This window comes from Phaeoacremonium minimum (genome assembly GCF_000392275.1).
Source record: "Phaeoacremonium minimum UCRPA7 unplaced genomic scaffold PA7_03_scaffold_222, whole genome shotgun sequence".
Lineage (NCBI taxonomy): Eukaryota > Fungi > Ascomycota > Sordariomycetes > Togniniales > Togniniaceae > Phaeoacremonium > Phaeoacremonium minimum.
Genome location: NW_006921127.1, coordinates 188,224 through 207,148, shown reverse-complemented (window position 1 = coordinate 207,148; position 18,925 = coordinate 188,224). Strand labels below are relative to the sequence as shown.

Sequence of the window (18,925 nt, the reverse complement as noted above, 5' to 3'; positions counted from 1 at the left end):
TTCTAAATCTAGTGCAGAGAAGAGACCGACTACATTACAGAATCGAGTAGAACTCTGGTTTGGCAGTCAGGTGAAGGCATTGATTCTCAGCAATCGAATTTGTGCAAAGCCTTTGATATATACACTCCTAGCCAGGCATTGGCTACTACGTCCATTTGCGACTGATCAGAACCACGAGCTTGTCGTTCGACTTGGTTGATCAGTCGACACGATGGCTTCATCTTCGCTACCTCGGATCACGGTTTTGGGCTCCCTGAATATTGACCTAGTGTCCTATGTTCCCCACCACCCAGAGCCCGGCGAGACGCTCACCTCGTCGTCTTTCGCTGTGTCGCCCGGCGGCAAGGGCGCCAACCAAGCGGTAGCATGCGCCAAGCTGTCGCGATCGCACAGCTCCGCCGGCACTGGCAGCGACGAGGGCGCCAGCGCACACGTCAGCATGGTCGGCGCGGTCGGGACGGACAGCTACGGCGAGATCCTGCTGACGAACATGTCGTCGCACGGCGTGGACGTGTCGGCGGTCGAGGCGCGCGCGGGCCTCAAGACGGGCATCGCCATCATCATCGTGGACCAGCCGACGGGGCAGAACCGCATCGTGCTGTCGCCCGAGGCCAACCACGCCCTGACGCCCGCGGACTTCCGCCCCTCGCTGGCGAAGCTCGGCCCGCGCCCCGACCTGCTCGTCATGCAGCTCGAGATCCCCTTTGAGACCGTCATGCAGGCGCTGCGCGCGGCCAAGAGCGACGGCGTGCCCGTGCTGCTGAACCCGGCGCCGGCGCAGCCCCTGCCGGCCGAGGCGTTTAGCGGGCTGGCGCACCTGGTGGTCAACGAGACGGAGGCGGCAATCTTGTCGGGCAAGGACGTGAGTGAGCTAGATACCCTCGAGGGAATGGAGCGAGTGGCAGCTGTCTTCATCGAAAGGGGGGTCGAGACGGTCATTATCACTCTTGGAGGCCGTGGTGTGTACTACATGAATAAGGGGGGCGACAAGGGGCTATTGCAGGCGGAAAAGGCCACAGTCGTGGACACAACAGCAGCTGGCGATACGTTCGTCGGCCAGTATGCTTTGGAGGTTGTTGCTTCAGCTGGAAAGAAGTTTGACATCGTGGCTGCTGTCCAGAAGGCGAATCATGCTGCGGCGAAGACGGTGGAGAGAAAGGGAGCACAAGACTCGATTCCGTGGAGGGATGAGTTACAGTAGATAGAATTCGGCTTAAAGTATCCAAAAGCAGTCACCTCACACAAACTTACGGAGATATGTCGTGCACAAACTTGTTAGATATTGATCGTATATAATTGGCGTTGTTGTAAGACTTGGCAATTCTCATCTCACGTATATGACTGCCACAATCCTACATATAAGCTTTTCCCGCTTGACATGTTAGATCAAGCTCCTCAAGGATTGACATATTGCGGCTCGAGATCCTTCCAGCCGTCCTCCTTGCGTGTCCGATCCTGGAGGACTTTGTAGTCAAAGTCGTTGAGAATTCTCAAGGTGATTGGCCGGACTTTCATGAAGCGTTCGCGCCACGGCTCAATCTCCTGTCCATCGGGCGGCATGTTCACGTCGTTCACAATGTGCACGCCGCATTTCTTGCAGAACCCCTTTCGGCCAATCTTATTGGCGAAGGAGTAGTTTGTCATGTTCTCCTCTCCTTCGATAGCAACCTGTTCCTTCGAAGGATAAATCCAGACATACGCACCCTGGAGGAATTTCAGATCAGTATCAAAAAGAAGTTGTGATGTAGAATTTGACATACCCTCTGGCAGATGCTGCAATTGCAATCAATGACTCTCTCCTCCTCAACTTCTCGGCGCCAGGTATCCAGAGGTTTGACTTTAACAGCAACCTTGACATCACCACAGTGGCAACTTCCGTGATAGGTTTTCGCACCGTCAATTTCTGCGCTTGGTTCTGGGCCCGTATATGCTGGAGGCTTGTATTTCGGGTCCAGCGCTGCTCCATCAAATCTGATTCGCGTCAGTACATCAAAGAACTACCTAGGTAGTACGAAGTCGTATCACCTACCCATGAGATCCCAAGGACCATAGATCCAAATCCTGAATAGCACGCGCCTATCTCACGGAGTCAGAACTGAGATACAGTTGGTTCAGTGCAGATGTTGAGTCAACACACATTAACAGCGGTGTTCTTCTCAGGAGGAAAGATCTTGCTAAATGCCATGACGGGGGTCCCACAGGTAGCGCAGAACTGTATCCTTCGTCAGCTTTTCGTCACCGGCATGGCATGGCATATTATCATAGTCTCTCACCCTGTGGATGTAGTTGCCGTCATTGAAAGTGTACTCGGTCAAGTCCTTGACATCGCCCTTCACAGGCTTGAAATTGTCGGCACCAGGGAACAACCAGGCATAACCCTTCTTAGAGCAGATGCTGCAATTGCACTCAAAGACGGTCTTGATCTCGGGCGACGTCAGCTCAAAGATAAAGGCACCGCAGTGGCAATTGCCGTGGTAGGTCTTGGGAGACTCTTCAGCCATGTTTCCAAATCAAAGTCGAATCACTCTATTTCAATTTGTGTTGCGAGGAGTCGCTGCCTGGAGGATGTGGAAGAAACAGGAGGACTGGACTCGCTTTAAGTATGAAGCGACTAGCAACTAATAGCTGGCCTCAGCTCGCGCCCCCTACCTCACCGGTTTCTTCAGTTCCAAAGGAAAGGCTACGTTGTCGCAGCGACCCGTCCTCCTGCCAATGCATCACAGGGGCTAGCCGGCTTGCTCATGGAGCAAAAAGTCAGCCGGGACAACTTTAGGTGCGACGAGGCTTAAGTGTCGCACCGCATCTTTCTTTTGTTTGGCTGAAACATTCACTATCTTGCATCTAATAAATCTAATTAGTCTAGGGGGGAAGTGCTGTAGGCACACGAGCTACGAGACGCGATAAGAAACCCCGCACGGAACGCCATGCAAACACGCTATCAGGTGACTCATTTTGAGATGCCATTTCTTTTTTCGTGGCTTAGCTGAGGTCGGTTTCGTTGAGAGCTTCCTCATTTTTCAGCTGTCCTCAACTGTTGAATGCAGAGGGCGCCCGTTGGCTTTGCTCATCCGGTTGTCGGGTTTCTGATATAACCCCAGTGCCCGCTGTGAAACTGCGGACTGATCCTGCGGTACAAACCCAGTGAATTAGGCAGAATATGGTTGTCAATGCAGAACTACCATTTAGTCATAGGAAACAGGCCTCTAGATGAGTTGGACTTGTCATGATCACGATATAATTGCATCCAGAATGATATCAAAGATGGCCCGGGCAAAGGGTGACTGCTCCGGGGCCGGATCCGGAGCCATGCAAGAGTATGAGCCGGGAACCCCGCAATTACCACACCGGCACTCGGCCCCGCGTGCATAGTTTACCGACCCAAGGCGACCTTTATCGGTACAAGGCAGGTGCAGACAAGAAAGACATCCCACGCGTCTCCATAATAGATCCCTGGCTAGTCTTCAGGATCTAGACCAGGTTTCTAGTTTCCTTTACGTCTTGCCCCCACGTATCGTGAGATCCCAAGTCGGCTCTCAAAGCCGAAGAAACAGAAACAGTGATAGGGCTTATGTAAGGAACACGAGCCACCAGCTCGTCCAGAGTACCCCGCCATCAACTTTGCTTTTTCCCAGCATGCTGGAGAAGGAGGGCTCGATCTGACCCCTCTAGGCGAGCAATGCCGCGAGGTCAACAGGCCATGATAACAGAGTCATTTCGAGAATGCAGGCCAATCAGGGTATGCTGAGGGATGCTGGCGGACCGACATTCCAGCTTCAACCAAGAATTGCTTCTCCAAGGCGTTCTACAACTTGTACTCTCGCATCGGGCGACGCCGATGCGGATGGGAAGTCCGTTGCATAGAGGGACGGAAGATGTCTGGCTTCTAGATCTCTTCGGAAGATTGTGGAGGGTGGCCTGCGTTTTTCCCCGCAATGATGTGCTGCTGATATGCACATTCGATGTAATCTTCCTGCAGCCATCCTGAAAATCAGCCACGACACAGGGCGACAATGGAGGGTGCTTTGGGCGGCAATCTCCAGAGACGGCCGGTGACATGTAGGAAACAGCAACGTGATCTCTTTCCCGACCAACCTTAATGCGATGGTCGATTTGGATAAATGATGGAAAGTCACGAAGCATGGTTTTGCAGTTTACGATGCGCCTACGCTGCCCAATCGCAGTTTGCTCGATGCGGTCAGGCTGACCACACATCACGGCGTAGTATAAGATGGATGCCTGAGAGCGCGCCCGCACACTTGATTAGATGCTACTCATTCAGGGTTGCCGGGCATGGATCGTTAATGACGACATGAGTTCTCTGTTTGAGGAAGCTGGCTGACTTGGCGTGTGGGGACGAGTCAGAACGACCTGGAAGGGCTGCATTTTATGATGCGAGCTCGAGACTTGAGGAGATTGTCGTTAGAATTCCCCTCTTTGGCAACAGGATCCCTGAAATCCCCGACCAGATATTAAAAGGGGCTCAGATATAGCACCTCAAACTCCAAACGGTGTAAGCTGGTGAACGACGAGACTTGGGAGAAATAGACAGTCCAAGCGAGCGAGGGGATTTGTAAGCCCCATATGAGGCTCTATTCTCCACGGGCTGTCATCAGTAATCGGGAAGCACGGTTTAGACTCTGGAGCTGAATCATGACGCCGTTTTTACCTCTTCAAACTAGGCCAACTTAGCTGCAAGCAGCAACTTTTTGCGCCTTTTGGGTGACTGGTGAGATTTTGAAAGACCCCAGACCTGGTCCCCATATCATCTAGTGGTGGAAGGTTGTTGTAAGTGCCTGTGGCCATACGTAATGGTGACTTAGCCCAGATGTATTTCCGAACACTCGCTTGGTCCTCAATATCGTCTGGTGCATGCAACTTTTGCGCTTTTGATATCTTGCAGTGCCTGGTCCTTGTCCGATCCGTATATGTACCCCGCCTTGGGCGACTTCCGGCTTGATCACTGCGTCTGTGAGGCAAGTGAGGGCGAGGACGAGGAAGACAGATGGAGGGGCAATAAGAGGGGCACTAAATGGCGTAGGCTGAGATAGAGTGGTTGATAGATGAGGGGCAGTCACACGCATCGCCATGGGATTCCCGAGTGTCATCGTCGAGGCAGGACGCTGTCGCTGTCGCTGTCGCTGTCGCTGTCGCCGCCGTCGTCGTCAGGCACTCGGACAGGACGGCCCTTGGGCAACGAAAGGGGCAGGTAGCTTGCTGGTAGGCGGTACGAACGGGCTACATCGGGCCTTCTTGTTGGTCATGGATGTTCGTTCACATGAAGGGTCGGTAGGGGTGGAAAAGTTGGGGGTCAGTCCGATGCTGGCTCGCTGGGGCGACTTGAGAGGACGGATGGAGTGTTATAGCGGCGGAGCGCGGCGACAGAGACCTGGTCGTCGTCGAGAGTGGAGGAGGTTCCCAAGCAGCGAGATGCAATGAGTGGCTCAGTGGATTGCTGCTGGGTCGGTCAGACAGTGATGTTCCCAATGCGTCAGGGCGGACAGATGGCTGCATCTTGACTGACGCAGCCCGCGCAGGGATCATCAGGTAGGGATCTGCTATTCCCAGGCTGTCTAAGCTATCGTCGTATCGTCTCCTGCGGCGCATCTAATGGGGAATATTTTATCTCAGTCGATGGGGGTGGAGAGGGCTGAGGAGGAGGAGGGCCCAGGAGTGAGTGAGTGACCAGCGGAGACCCGGCAGCCCCGCCTCCTTGCCTCCTTGCCCTGCCCGCCAGTGAGGAACGGCGAAGTAACACCTACCTAGGGTACCTTAGGTACAGGACAGTACAGTGGTACCTGCTGTGGTTCCAGCGGAGTTCGTCAGGAACACCTGGGTCGCTGTTTCCTCCCATGTTTAGAGTGAGTCTACCTGTTCTTGCCTTGGCCTGCTTCGGTAGCCCCTGGTAGTACAGGCGATTGGCGCTAGAGTCCTTCGCCTGCAGCCACAGCGTGGGGCTCCAAGGCTAAGGCTTGCTCTTCTGGCGCGTGATTTGCTCCCAGCAACTCCAACCTCCCACTCTGTCTCCAGCGTGAAGCTTCTCTGTCTGCAGGTTATGACAAAAAGATTTTGGCTGCTCTGCTGACACCCTGACGCCGTCCGGCAATGGATGTGTTCTGATTACCACAAAACCACCTACATGTACGCTATAGGGCCCCAAACGAACGCTACCTAACAGTGCCGGACGACGGGTATCCATGACGCTCGAGGTACCTGGTGCTTGTGACTGACACTACATCTCCCATTTCCTTTGCTCTACTCTACTACCTACGTAGGTATGTACAGACAGGACCCGCGCCCTCGGAGATGGCGGCCTCAACGCCACGGGGCCTGCCATCGCCCCAGGCCCAGGAATGCTTCCAAGCGTTTCAACCGGCTTGGACTGGCTCGACTGGACTGGCATGGCCGCCAGCGGGAGAGCTAGGAAGCTACATCTTGTCGAGGTCATCTGCCCCATCATACCTGGTCCTTAGGTTTCTTCGGATGGCACCAAGCGAGTCCGTCCCGGTGGCTTAAGGAGCCTCGCTTGCTAAGCCTGCTGCTGCCGCCGCCATGTACCTCTCCCGCTGTCTGTCTGGCCGTTCGCTCGTTGTTTGTTTCCGGAATAAGCTCCCCATATACTTGTCCCTGCTCCAGTAGCCCCCGGCTTACAATATAATAAACCTTATTTCCAGTCCGATCGACAAAACTATTGTCTGCTATTCTCTTTCTCAGTCCATTGTGCCGGTCTCAAGTTCAATTAGAATCATGGCCGTAACAACTGATCCCGTTGTCGTGTCCAATGGTCTTGCACCTCACCTCAGGCCAGCGGCCAAGGTGAAGTCACCACAGGCCGCTTCCAAGTCTTCCCTTGACATAATCGACATCCGCCGCGCGGCTGTCGAAACAAACCTCAAAGAAGAGATCATATCCCTGTTCCATCCCAAGGAGGGTCCAAGGCAGTTGCCAACCCTGCTCCTTTATAACGAGCGAGGACTCCAGCTATTTGAAGAAGCATGTTTGATCCCATTTGCGCCACGGCTTGCGTGCTTCACGCTAACAGGCTCCAGATTACCTATTTGGAGGAGTACTACCTCACCAATGATGAGATTGAAGTTTTGAGAAAATCATCGGCGCAAATAGCCAACGAGCTTCCTAACGGCTGTATGCTCATCGAGCTTGGGAGTGGGTATGTCTTACCACTACGCCCTGATAGCACACAAAACCCACTTCCCAAGACTGACATATCATAGCAACCTCCGGAAGGTCAACTTGCTCCTCCAAGCCATCGAGGACACGGGCAAGTCTGTTGATTATTATGCCCTGGATTTATCTCGGACGGAGCTTGAGCGCACCCTAGCTCAATTGCCGTCATATAAGCATGTCCATGCTCATGGTTTGCTGGGCACTTATGACGATGGCAGAGAATGGCTGAAGCAGCCATCTATCCTCACTCGCCAAAAGTGTATTTTGACTCTTGGATCGAGCATTGGTAAGTAGAAACACTTGAACTTCTACCTTACCGTTGACGCTGATGTTTGAATAGGCAACTTTCCTCGAGATGACGCCTCGAGATTTCTCAGGGGCTTTTCAGATGTTTTAAGCCCAGTTGACCGCATGATTGTCGGTCTAGATGCCTGCAACGACCCAGCTAAAGTATAGTAAGTTGACGGTCTGTCTTTATTTTATTTTAATCTACATACTGATGTGTGTTTAGTCACGCATATAATGGTTAGTGTTAAGCCCTTGAGCACTTCGTTTATCGAAACTAACCTCAAAAATACAGATAAGGAGGGTCTCACACATCAGTAAGCAGCGAGCCCTCAACCTAGAGCAGAGAATGGATAGTCTGACTAGTGTATAGATTCGTCCTCAATGGGCTTACGCACGCGAATGAGATCCTTGGGGAGGAGATCTTCCGGTTAGAAGACTGGAAGGTCATTGGTGAATACGTTTATGATCACGAAGGGGGGCGTCATCAGGCTTTCTACTCTCCTGTCAAAGACACAGTTGTCATGGGAGAACTAATCAAGGCTCATGAGCGCATCGAAGTCGAGCAGAGCCTGAAGTACTCTCAGGCAGAAACGACGAGGCTGTGGAACCAAGCGGGAATGTCAGAGATTGGTAAATGGATGCTGGGGAACGAATATGGTGAGACGACCTTATATTCTTTTGTCCAACCCCAGAACGGGGGGCAACTACCTTTTTCAGCAACCCGGAAACACATTGACAAGCCTCCCCCACGTTTTCCCAGCTTTTTTTGACCAGTCGTATGTTTCTCATGGATCCAGGAGACCCATCCTGTTTCCGCACCTTTTCCTTCCATCCCTGTCAGCAGTCGGCTGATGCTGCCCCGGGTGTGGTGCCTGATCTTATACATATTCCGAAACATTACCGTGCAAGACAACGGATCTGTCCTAATGGTTTGCAGGTCTTCATATGTTAGCCAAATCGACCATGCCATACAGCCTTCTTCCCTCCGTGTACGCCAGGTCGCCGATACCCAGCCTCGATGACTGGGAAGGGCTGTGGGCTGCTTGGGATGCCGTGACCACCAAGATGCTTCCTCATGAGGAGCTTCTGGAAAAGCCTATCAAGCTACGCAACGCTTGTATATTCTACCTCGGGCACATACCTACCTTCTTGGATATCCAGTTGACCAAGACAACCAAACAAAGTCCGACTGATCCGGCTATGTACTACCAAATCTTCGAGAGAGGAATCGACCCGGATGTTGACAATCCAGAGCTATGTCATGCTCATTCCGAAATTCCAGACGAATGGCCCCCGGTTAATGAGATCTTGACGTACCAAGATCGTGTCCGTGAGAGGTTGAAGAGTCTCTACGATAAGGGAATAGACGTTATCCCCCGCGCGGTTGGTCGCGCAATCTGGGTCGGCTTCGAGCATGAAATCATGCACCTCGAGACACTGCTCTACATGATGCTTCAAAGCGACAAGACTCTGCCGCCGCCAGATACAGAGCGGCCCAACTTCCAGAAGTTGGCTGAGAAGGCACGGACCGCGAGAGTTCCAAATCAATGGTTCAACATCCCGACACAAGACATTGCTATCGGCTTGGAAGATCCAGAAGATGGAACCGATCCAGAAACACACTTTGGCTGGTGAGCAAAGTCTCATAAGAGATTTCTTGAAGTTCGTTAATTCTGGTATAGGGACAATGAAAAGCCGGTGAGACACGTCAAGGTCCACCAATTCCAGGCTCAAGCACGGCCCATCACCAACGAAGAGGTAGATGAAATGCCATGCCCAGGAGGCCACACGATACTAACAACTGATAGTATGCCCAATACATGAACGACCAACATATCACCAAGCTCCCGGCTTCTTGGGCAGAACTTGAACCCCTCCGTACAACTAACGGTTACACTAATGGCAATACGAATGGCGTTCACACTAATGGATATACCAATGGCCATACGAATGGTTATGCCAACGGTCATACCAATGGCCATGGCAATGGATACGCTAATGGCTCTGTCAAACTTTTCAAATCATTCCTCGAGAACAAAGCGGTTCGCACATTTTACGGTCTTGTACCTCTGAAGTACGCTCTTGACTGGCCAGTTTTCGCTTCCTACGATGAACTTGCCGGTTGTGCTTCGTGGATGGGTGGCCGAATTCCCACCTTCGAGGAGGCCCGCAGCATTTACTCCTACGTTCATGAACAGAAAAAGTTGCAAGCCGAGAAGAAGCTTGGAAAGACAGTCCCTGCCGTTAACGGGTAAGCTACGTTTGGTTATCTATTACTCAGCAGCAACTGACAGTGCTTAGCCATCTCAGCAACAATGGCGTACAGGAGACTCCACCGTCGCAAGCCCTTGCGTCAACGAATGGCAACTCCTCTAACTCGGATGAATTGTTTGTTGACCTAGATGGAGCCAATGTTGGTCTGCACCATTGGCATCCCGTCCCTGTGACAGGCCAGGGCGGAGAGCTAGCTGGCCAAGCAGAGCTCGGAGGGATATGGGAATGGACAAGTTCCCCATTGACAAAGTACGAAGGATTCGAGCCGATGTCATTGTACCCTGCATATACGGGTATGAAATTTCCTCATTCCGACCGTAACTCGCGGCCCTGATGAAACTAACTTTTCCCTCAGCCGATTTCTTCGATGGCAAGCATAACATTGTTCTTGGAGGGTCTTGGGCTACTCATCCTCGTATTGCCGGCCGAAAGTCTTTGTAAGTCAAAATTGCTGTTGATGACAATCACATCTAATGCTCTGACTCACATATAATAGTGTCAACTGGTACCAGCGCAACTACCCCTATGCATGGTGTGGTGCGAGACTGGTGCGTGACGTCAACTAATGTGGGCAAATGTTGGCACATATTGGATGCTGTTGCCCCTATTGTTAGTATTCTTGGGCCAGATCGCAACACTGGCAACTTTGCTCTTCAGAAGCCACTCAACTTGGCCGGATTGCTTCAAGGGCCATTGCATACAGGACCAACGGGCGCATATACAGCTAGACACGAAGGTCCCGTTCATTTTACCTCTTCGGCAAATATGGCGTTTTGGCTCTCCGGGGATCAAAAGGATGGGAGAGGCCTCTCTGCTTTTAAGCATTCACGGTTTGGTTAGCATCACCTATCTCCCACTCTTTGCGCACGCTAGGTGGTCGGGAATAATCGACTATACATCAGTACGAAGTAATGAGTCTATTTGAACCAATAATGAACGCATTGTGCCTGCTGATCACCATGCTTGATATGACAGCTCATGTGCTTTATTACAACCAACTTCTGGTTCAGTTTGGGTCAGAAGAACCAATAGTCGGACGTTCCAAGAAAGTAGGTGCCACGTTCAAGGTCTGCATGAAGCCGCCTCAATGTAACATGACCTGGCATGGGGGTTCGTTCTCTATCGTCTATGCCCCCAAGGCCACAACCCGTGGCCCGATACGTGGGGGTATCTTCTATATTCACACTCCTCCCTCCTGTTTGATACAAAAACACCCAGCATATCCGTGAGCTGGTAGGTGCTTTCGGACTGCTGTAATAGATGTTGGCCTATTTCCCTTCAGTCCGGCCCCCGAGGCTGCGTAAGGTAGTACCACACGCACTGCCGGAGATATCTATACCAGCATTGACAAGACATGGTTCCGTTCAGAGATTACTACTCCATCATGTATATATGTCAAGCAGCATCTCATATACGGCGCTAGGCATCTTAACGCCATGTTCAGTAATAATTGAAGTAATCAGATCCGCCGGCTGAGAACATATTAGCTAGATTGAACGCTACAATGTTAGGGGCTGTGAAGTCTCACCGTATAGTCGACAGGAATTTGCGACTCAGACACCTCAGCGGGCTTCTCCTTCGCGCCACTGTCTGCCGAGGTGCTGAAGTCTAGAATATTTTGCTTGATACCGCATCTGCCGAGATCGTTCTGGCCCAGTGGGTACAGGCGCACGAACTTGTGCGTCTCGGCCACTACATAGAGCGGCTTGTTGACGGCCTTGGTGAGCTGCGCCAGTTGATACGTGCCCATTCGAGAGATGGCGCCGCCGTTCTGCACAACGACCTCGGCGCCGACAAAGACCATGTCAACCCTGCCCGCCTGCAGAACATGCGCAACAGCAGCCGGGTCAACAGGCGCCACGGGCACGCCGCGCTCCCGCAGTTCCTTCACCGCCGGCTCGCTGTCTCGGCTGCCGTCCAGGACATAGATAACCTTGAAATCTGGTGATCCGTTTGTCTCAATGTGGCGCTCGGCTGCCTTCAGCAGAAGCTTCTTGACCGTGCGTGATCCGCCCGCGGTGAGCACGACGCTGCCGAGACCAACATACCTGCTTCCCCTTACGGCGATGGCGTCTCTGGCCGCCTTCGCTCGTGCAGCGAACAGCCTACCATTCCTCAGCAGATGCTGTCTCGTCTCGTCGAAACTGTCGAGGCCACTGCCGGTGGCAGGCTCCTTCCCGCTGCGTGGTCCGGTCGACTGCTTAAGAGATCGGAGTAGGTACTGCTGGAACAGATCGGTGCCGGCTGTCAGGGGGATCGGGTTTGTGGATGAGCGCTTGAGGCGGTCGGCCTGCGCCTTGACGATGTCGAGCGTCTCCATGACTGTCGAGGACGTGGTGTGTCCGAGCAGCGCGATCAGCGCCTCGATGGCCGCGACGGCCATTGTGAGGTCCTCATCCTCTGCTAGTAAGCGGTGATATGTTTCGACGATACTATTGAAAAGAGAACATGTTCAGCTAACTCGGTCCTCCCCAAATGCGCAAGCTTTGAGTGCTCGACATACTCAAATTCGGAGCCATCTCCAGTCGTTACTTTGCTGACTGCACCTGGATTCGTTCTTATGGGTATATTTCTCGAGGCTGATACAATTTGCGATGAGGTTTGAGAGCGCTGGAGGCTTCCTATCAAATAGAAATAGTCAGGTCAGCCTGAATATCCAAATTTGAAGTAGACAAATGAAGAGCATCTCAAAGCCTACCCGCCAACTCTTCCCCCGTCATTGTGGCGATAAAGCTCTTGACCGATATGAATGAAGGCAATGATTGTCGTCGAAGCATACACTCATGTGTGAATGTTGGACGTGTATCCACAGATTTCTATGCGACTCTGACGCTCGCTGATTGAGTTCGTGCTGTTCTCGAACGAGGTCGACGTGAAATGCCAGAAGCGCGATGACTCGATCGCCAAAAAAATTGCCAGGGCCGACCGCCTGGTGGACTGATGGAGGGGTACCTGGGCACTAATGGCGGCAGCTCAGCGGGGTAGCTCCCTGTAGCTCCCAGCTCATTAGCTGCTGCAACACGAACCCTGGGGGCGGCAGATGGGATAAGTTTCAAGAGAGCTCGCCTACTTTTGCACCTCGATCGATTCAAGATGGAGCGTCAGCGTCGCGACGCCATCACCGCTTCCAATCCAGCTGGACGCTACACAGTCATTCAAGATGGAGTCGATTGATCCCGCCACCGGGCGGCAGCTGCCGTCCGACGCGATCCAACGCATTCTCTTCATCGCAACTTCCGTCCACGTCTATAACATCCCGCCGCTGGCCTCGACAAAGGGGTACAATGCCGGGACGTGGACGGAGGACCCCAAGCGGCACATCTTCACTGTACGCCTGCGTGTCATTGAGACAGCCATTCCGCAGCAGAGCGGCGAGGATAAGGTCAAGGCAGATATCGTTCTTGAGGATCCCTCTAGCGGACAGCTCTTTGCTGCTGCTCCATATACGACACAGGCCGTGGTAGAACCAACTCTGGACAGCTCACGGTTCTTCGCTCTCAGAGTCCAAGACCCCTCTGGTAGAAAAGCCACACTAGGCATTGGCTTCGAGGAACGAAGCGAGGCGTTTGACTTCAGCGTTGCTCTGCAGGAGACCCGGAAGGCGCTTGGCTGGGAGGGAAGCGCCCCAGTCGGTGGCGCTGCCGCGTCCGGTCCCGCAGCCAAGAAGGAGAAGCCTGAGGAGAAGAAGGATTACAGCTTGAAAGAGGGAGAGACTATCACGGTCAACTTGGGCAGCAAGTTTGGCCGGCGGAACCGGCCTCAGGAGTCGTCCTCTACGGCAGAGCCGGCCAGTCTCTCCTCCTTTTCATTGCCCCCGCCCCCTTCAGCATCAAGCTCAAGGGGCGGCTTCTCACTACCACCTCCGCCCAGTGCCCAAGAAAAGCGGAAATCTGTGAAGGACATGGGTTTCGATGATGGCCAGTTTGGTGAATTTGCTTAGATTATATCGCATCCGCCCGACTGCCGGAGGAAGGGGCAACAACCTAATGAACCGGTTACAAACATAGAATGATGCTCATATACTTCGTCGTAGCAGATAATTATTATTTCATTGCAAAGATCTCTACCCGTGAAAAAGACTCATAAAATATGCGATCGACCCGTAACGCCAGATGCTATGTTCCTAAATTCTTTACTCCAGCGGCCATGTAGAGTCAGGTGTAGGCAAGCTCATGCGCCTTTCCGGGGTGCGGGATGAGCTAGGGGTCGGTGTAGACAGACTTCGGCTGTTGGTCCCAGAGTTTGCATCCCAACCATTCAATTCATGCTGATTCTGTGGAGTTTCACAATCCTTCTCCCGAACCCAACAGGGAGAGTGGTTTGAACTCTCCGGTCCGCTGCGATTTGCGTCCCAGTGCAGGTCTCGGAAGGAGAACGCACCCGGTACGAACTCGGGGGACATAGGACTCAGTGGACTTGACCAGGTCATCGAGACGGGATCTGGACAGTACCAAACGGGCGGGAGAGGTGTGACCGGGGAAATTGGCGACAGAAGTTGTTGTGGCATCCAGAGGTGTGGATGGTCAACTTGCCAGAACATCGTCTGCGATGGCTCTCTTCGTTGCTGTACTTGGCTCCAGCGCTCACGACTTCGAATCTCGATGTAAAGCTCGCTTAACCTCAGAAGAATCAACTTCTCCTGTCTTTCCGCCTCAGCTAGACCGCTCCTCATTCGTCCTGCCTGCTTGCGGAATGCTCGAGCCTCGCCAGGGGTCTGAGCAGAAGAGCATTCTTCCTCGATCTGCAACAGTCCCGCCATGAGATTCCTGGTCCGCTCATCCTGTCTCTGAAGGTCGACCGTAAGGTATGAGCGTTCATTATGTAGTTCCTCTATGGGACGAGGCTCAAGGCTCACAGTAGGTGAACGGCGATTGTACCTTTCTGAAGGTTTGGTCTTGGTGCGTTCATTGCGATGTGGTGTGTCGCTTGTATTGGGAGACTGCCGGGAAGCCAAAGGCAAGCGATTCCCAGAATCAATATTCAATCTCCGCATAATCTTTGCTGACCGTTGACGATCCATCGCCTCTCGGGAAACTTTCGGACACTGGTCGTCGTTGATACTGACAATCATTCCCATTCGAATCGTTGCCGTTACTGAACTTATAAATATATTTCTTCAAGGCGCCCGTTTAAGCAAATGGCCTAGCGAGATCCAAGGGCGACTTCAACCCTCTGTCGTAACAAAGACGACGGAGCCAAGGTAATTCTAGGGTCCTAGACAAACGTAACCGAAATGTGGTTCTGCTGTAGGGTTGGTACGTGGACAAAGACCAGGGCCTGTCAGAAACCGAGATGCGACTCAGAACACGCAAATTCGTTGGACCAACTACGATCTGGTCTGGAAGCGGACAAAGCCAACAATATCTAGGCAGATATCAAACCGCCACCAACAGTGAATTATGATAGCTGATTCGGGACCTTGCCGAAATGTTCCAGGCTACACCTAGAACTTTCTGCTCACAAAAAGAAGTTCGGTGTGTCTGATACTTTGAGATAAAGCTGGATCTGTAACAGCCATGTCTTGGCTTGCGCGGAAAAGCTATCAACACTGGCCGCACTCCCAGTGTCCATGGACTTCCAAGTCCGTGCAGCGTGCCATCCGAAATACTAAATAATTTGCGGACTCATTTTAGAGGTTGAACCCATCATGTCCTGGCGGATCGCAGAATCGCCAGAGACCGGCTGCCTCAGCTGAACTTCTGACCGTTGAAATCTCCTCTCTTGTGACAGCTCTGTTGATATCTGCATATCGAACATCTCCTGCTTCCTCGGTCGAATCCCCTTTTCCCCGCCTCTTCGGCTTGCCCACATGTGCATCGGGGTGATACTGCTCCATAATATTGACAAAGCAATCGCTTGACACCTCTTTCGCCAAAAACTGCATGATCTTTTCTGATTCAGCCTCCAACCCGGGCATGACCAGGTGTCTCACCAGCAGTCCCTTCTTAGCGATGCCATCCATTGTGAAGCAAAGGTCGCCAACTTGTTCATGCATGGCCTTGATGCTCTCCCGTGCTGCTGCTGCGTAGTCATCGGCTTTTAAGAGACGCTTCGACGTTGCTGGCTCCCAGACTTTGAAGTCGGGAAGATAGATGTCGATGAGGCCATCTAGCAGCTCCAAAGAGGCAAGAGAGTCATATGCCGAAGTATTGTATATGATTGGCACTTTCAGCCCAGCATCTCGAGCATGAAGTATGGCCAGTGCGACTTGAGGAACAACGTGTTCAGGAGTGATTAAGTTGATGTTATGTACGTTACCAACCTCTTGCAACTTAAGAAACCAGTCGCCTAGTTCCTCGGGATTCAAGTCAAACCCTTTGCGGGAGTGACTAATGTCATAGTTTTGACAAAATGAGCACCTGTCAAGTCAGCCTTGTAGCCATTAGATGTGACATCGATGATCTACCTGAGATTGCACATGCTTTGGAGGCTGTGTTAGTCATCCTTTTCTCCTGAGGAGTTACGATCGAAGTCTTACCTGAAGAAAACAGCGCCGCTTCCATTGTGTCCCTGAATACAAGGTTCTAACATACGTTAGTATAGAGGAAATACCATCGAACTGAAGCAAAACACTCTCACCTTCACCAAAATGTGGAGCGATAACGTTGACCTTGGCTTCTGTCCCGATCAGACACACTCCAGTCGTTTCATACCGGTTCACCCCACAAAGGCGAGGACATAGATTGCAGTTACGCAGATGTGCGTAGGCTTTCGAGCGTTTCTTCGAAGCATCTATTGATGAGAGAGTCATGTATCGCGGCATATAATCATCGAGCAGAAAAGGAGGCGCAAGATGAAGAGAGCGCCGTCTTATCGGTACGATCCGTGCAGCCGAGATATTAGCCGCTCTCCTTCTGAGAACTCCGCGTAACGCCTGCATCTTGAAGGAATGTTCTCATGCTGAAGAGCGAGATGGCGTTCAAGATACTGTCTCTTCACATTTGTTCCTTCCATCCATTGGATTTCGTTGTGGCGACTCTTCCAGATGTTGATAAATTAGCCAATGATGAGAGTGATAAAGTAAGGTGCCGGGGTAAGTAGGATGCGTACTGCCGAAGGCCTGTGACGTACAGCTGTGGGGGCCCTACACAGCACTCCTCTAAACAGCACCCTTCTGTCATTAATTGTCCTTAGATATGGCCATCGATCGGCCTCCAGAATAACATCAATTTCTTCATGAGAGTACTTTCCATTTTGCTGCTTCTTACACATGTCTTTCAGTTAGATCAATCTACAGCAGACTGTCACATATTCGCTCAGCTAGTAATATGAAGGAGAGGCCTTGATTACAACAGTCAATTTTAATAGGAAGCCACTAAATGTTTCTGAGCCTTAGGTTATATTGTACAATACGATAATACAGTTAAACAAGGACGTGAAAGTACACGCTGCTCAATCATGAGGTAGTTCTCGACTCTTCAACACCGTCTAAGTCCCCAAGGTCTACCACATCCTCATCGTCCTTATCATCCTCAGGATCTGCCTGTGGAACAGGCTGGTAGCTTCCAGCTCCGCCGCTACCAATGATGGTACCTTCTTCGTGCTCAGCGTCTTTTGGGGCCTCATCCTTGGCTCCGATGATAACATTGCCGGCGACTAGCAGTGCAGCCCCGACCCACCACAGTGGTGGAAGGGACTCGGAGAAGATAGCAAGGCCTAGAATGGCGGTAATCACGAAATTGGAAGACGTGTTGATGATGGACACTTGCGTGGTAGAGTGTCCTCTTGTCAGCGCCGTGGTGAATAGAGACCACATCTAAAGCCATTGTAAGTAATTGGGTTTATGAAGAATAAATCGACCAATGTTGATGGGAGGGCGTCACCAGTCGCATGACAGGGAAACAATGATGGGAAGCGAAACTCAGCACTCACTACTCCATTGAACACAAGATTTAAGCCAAAGAATATCTATAAGAAGCATGCATTAGTAAATCTCGTCATGGATTGAGAAGAACTGTACTTCATAAACGAATGATGGATGGTCTGATATCCTTTGGGTCGCTCAGCTTCAAGCCATGGTGATGAGACTTACAGCTCGAACAATGAATTCTATAACGTTCTCAGCATCTGAGAGATGCAAGAAGCCAGCAACGCCTTTAGCAAAGCTGGTAGTGAGCTCGGTCGTCGTTCTATTGTTTTGTCAGCATCCTGGAAAGTGTGACCTGGGGATATAGAGAAAAGATATCATAGAGGTGGCTCTGATTGCTTGCTTGGAAGCCGCTGTGCCGCTACAGGATAAGATGAAGAGACACACGGATACAAAACAGAAATAAACCGATCAAACACGTAGAAAATCATCTGCGAAGCTGTTCAGGCACACCTGTCCTGTGCAGAGTGTTCAAGGACCGGCGTAGCTGAACCCTACGAAGTGTAGGGAGAACGCGTAATGAGAGCCGAGAGAGCACTCACAGTTTTGCAAAGACGCCGTTGAAAGCAGCGCAGGCGCCGCTGGCAAGAGCAAAGACAATCCATTGGTTCCGGCGTACCCAAGTGCCGGCGGCCATGCCGTCGTCGTCGATATCGATGTTGTCCGAAGTGCCGTCAAGCACTGAATGGTGGTCTGTAGTGGAGACGGTCGTCCCTGAGCGAGATGGTGCTGGGGCTGTGTCTTTATGTGCGGGAGCCGTCTTGCCTGGCACGGAAGAGACGGATGGCCCCGTATCAGGCTTCTGGCGGCGTTGGCGGACCATCTTTGACGATTGATGACCAGCCTCAATCGAAATCTAGGGACCTTAGTCGAATAGAAGTATGCCGAGTTATACTCAACGAGACGTGGCTTCTAAATAGGCGTTTTGATCTTTGCTCAAATCAGTTCTTTCGTTGTGATAATTAAACGGTAATAATGTAGCACTATGCACTCTCCAGGCGTGTAATTAGGGCGAGGTGGCTCCTACTCAACCACACCTTCCCCCACTCTCACTCCATCACACCCTGTAACAGACGCTTCATCCAAGTAGTAGGAAGCACATCACCAAAACTTTGTATATCACAAGCAAAGCACTGCATTTTGTTCGCATGGGACATTCTAATATTGTGTTCCGAAGTAAAGAGGCAATATAGCCTTGAAATCTAGCTATGTGAAGCAATGTGTGCGAAGAATATCAGGTTGCATCTCGCGCTTTGCAGCGAGACATCCCCATGCGAACTGCCATTCTATCAAAGAATCCCTTCATCATAGTTT

General features: G+C 51.7%; 5 protein-coding genes across 5 annotated transcripts; 3 read left to right on the top strand and 2 right to left on the bottom strand.

The window, feature by feature from the left end:
• Window positions 1-211: 211 nt before the first annotated feature.
• On the top strand, window positions 212-1,201 carry UCRPA7_3013 (putative ribokinase protein; the record flags this gene model as incomplete). Its single annotated transcript, XM_007915630.1, has 1 exon — window positions 212-1,201. One exon carries the CDS (start codon window positions 212-214, stop codon window positions 1,199-1,201), a length of 990 nt encoding a protein of 329 aa, XP_007913821.1.
• A 194-nt stretch (window positions 1,202-1,395) lies between these two features.
• Window positions 1,396-2,501, bottom strand: UCRPA7_3012 (putative glutathione-dependent formaldehyde-activating gfa protein; the record flags this gene model as incomplete). Its single annotated transcript, XM_007915612.1, has 5 exons — window positions 1,396-1,704; window positions 1,761-1,971; window positions 2,030-2,076; window positions 2,138-2,212; window positions 2,274-2,501. 5 exons carry the CDS (start codon window positions 2,499-2,501, stop codon window positions 1,396-1,398), a joined length of 870 nt encoding a protein of 289 aa, XP_007913803.1.
• Window positions 2,502-6,744: 4,243 nt separating this feature from the next.
• Window positions 6,745-10,310, top strand: UCRPA7_3011 (putative duf323 domain protein; the record flags this gene model as incomplete). The annotated part of the gene is made up of 13 exons (XM_007915662.1): window positions 6,745-6,938; window positions 7,040-7,165; window positions 7,230-7,468; window positions 7,523-7,637; window positions 7,694-7,707; window positions 7,763-7,784; window positions 7,841-8,127; window positions 8,753-9,101; window positions 9,153-9,228; window positions 9,279-9,721; window positions 9,781-10,037; window positions 10,100-10,181; window positions 10,241-10,310. 13 exons carry the CDS (start codon window positions 6,745-6,747, stop codon window positions 10,308-10,310), a joined length of 2,274 nt encoding a protein of 757 aa, XP_007913853.1.
• An 816-nt stretch (window positions 10,311-11,126) lies between these two features.
• On the bottom strand, window positions 11,127-12,464 carry UCRPA7_3010 (putative translation initiation factor eif-2b subunit alpha protein; the record flags this gene model as incomplete). Its single annotated transcript, XM_007915633.1, has 4 exons — window positions 11,127-11,216; window positions 11,273-12,176; window positions 12,248-12,290; window positions 12,443-12,464. The coding sequence occupies 4 exons, from the start codon at window positions 12,462-12,464 to the stop codon at window positions 11,127-11,129; spliced, it is 1,059 nt and encodes a 352-aa protein (XP_007913824.1).
• A 440-nt stretch (window positions 12,465-12,904) lies between these two features.
• Window positions 12,905-13,684, top strand: UCRPA7_3009 (putative adaptin ear-binding coat-associated protein 2 protein; the record flags this gene model as incomplete). Its single annotated transcript, XM_007915525.1, has 1 exon — window positions 12,905-13,684. The coding sequence occupies one exon, from the start codon at window positions 12,905-12,907 to the stop codon at window positions 13,682-13,684; it is 780 nt and encodes a 259-aa protein (XP_007913716.1).
• Window positions 13,685-18,925: the final 5,241 nt, after the last annotated feature.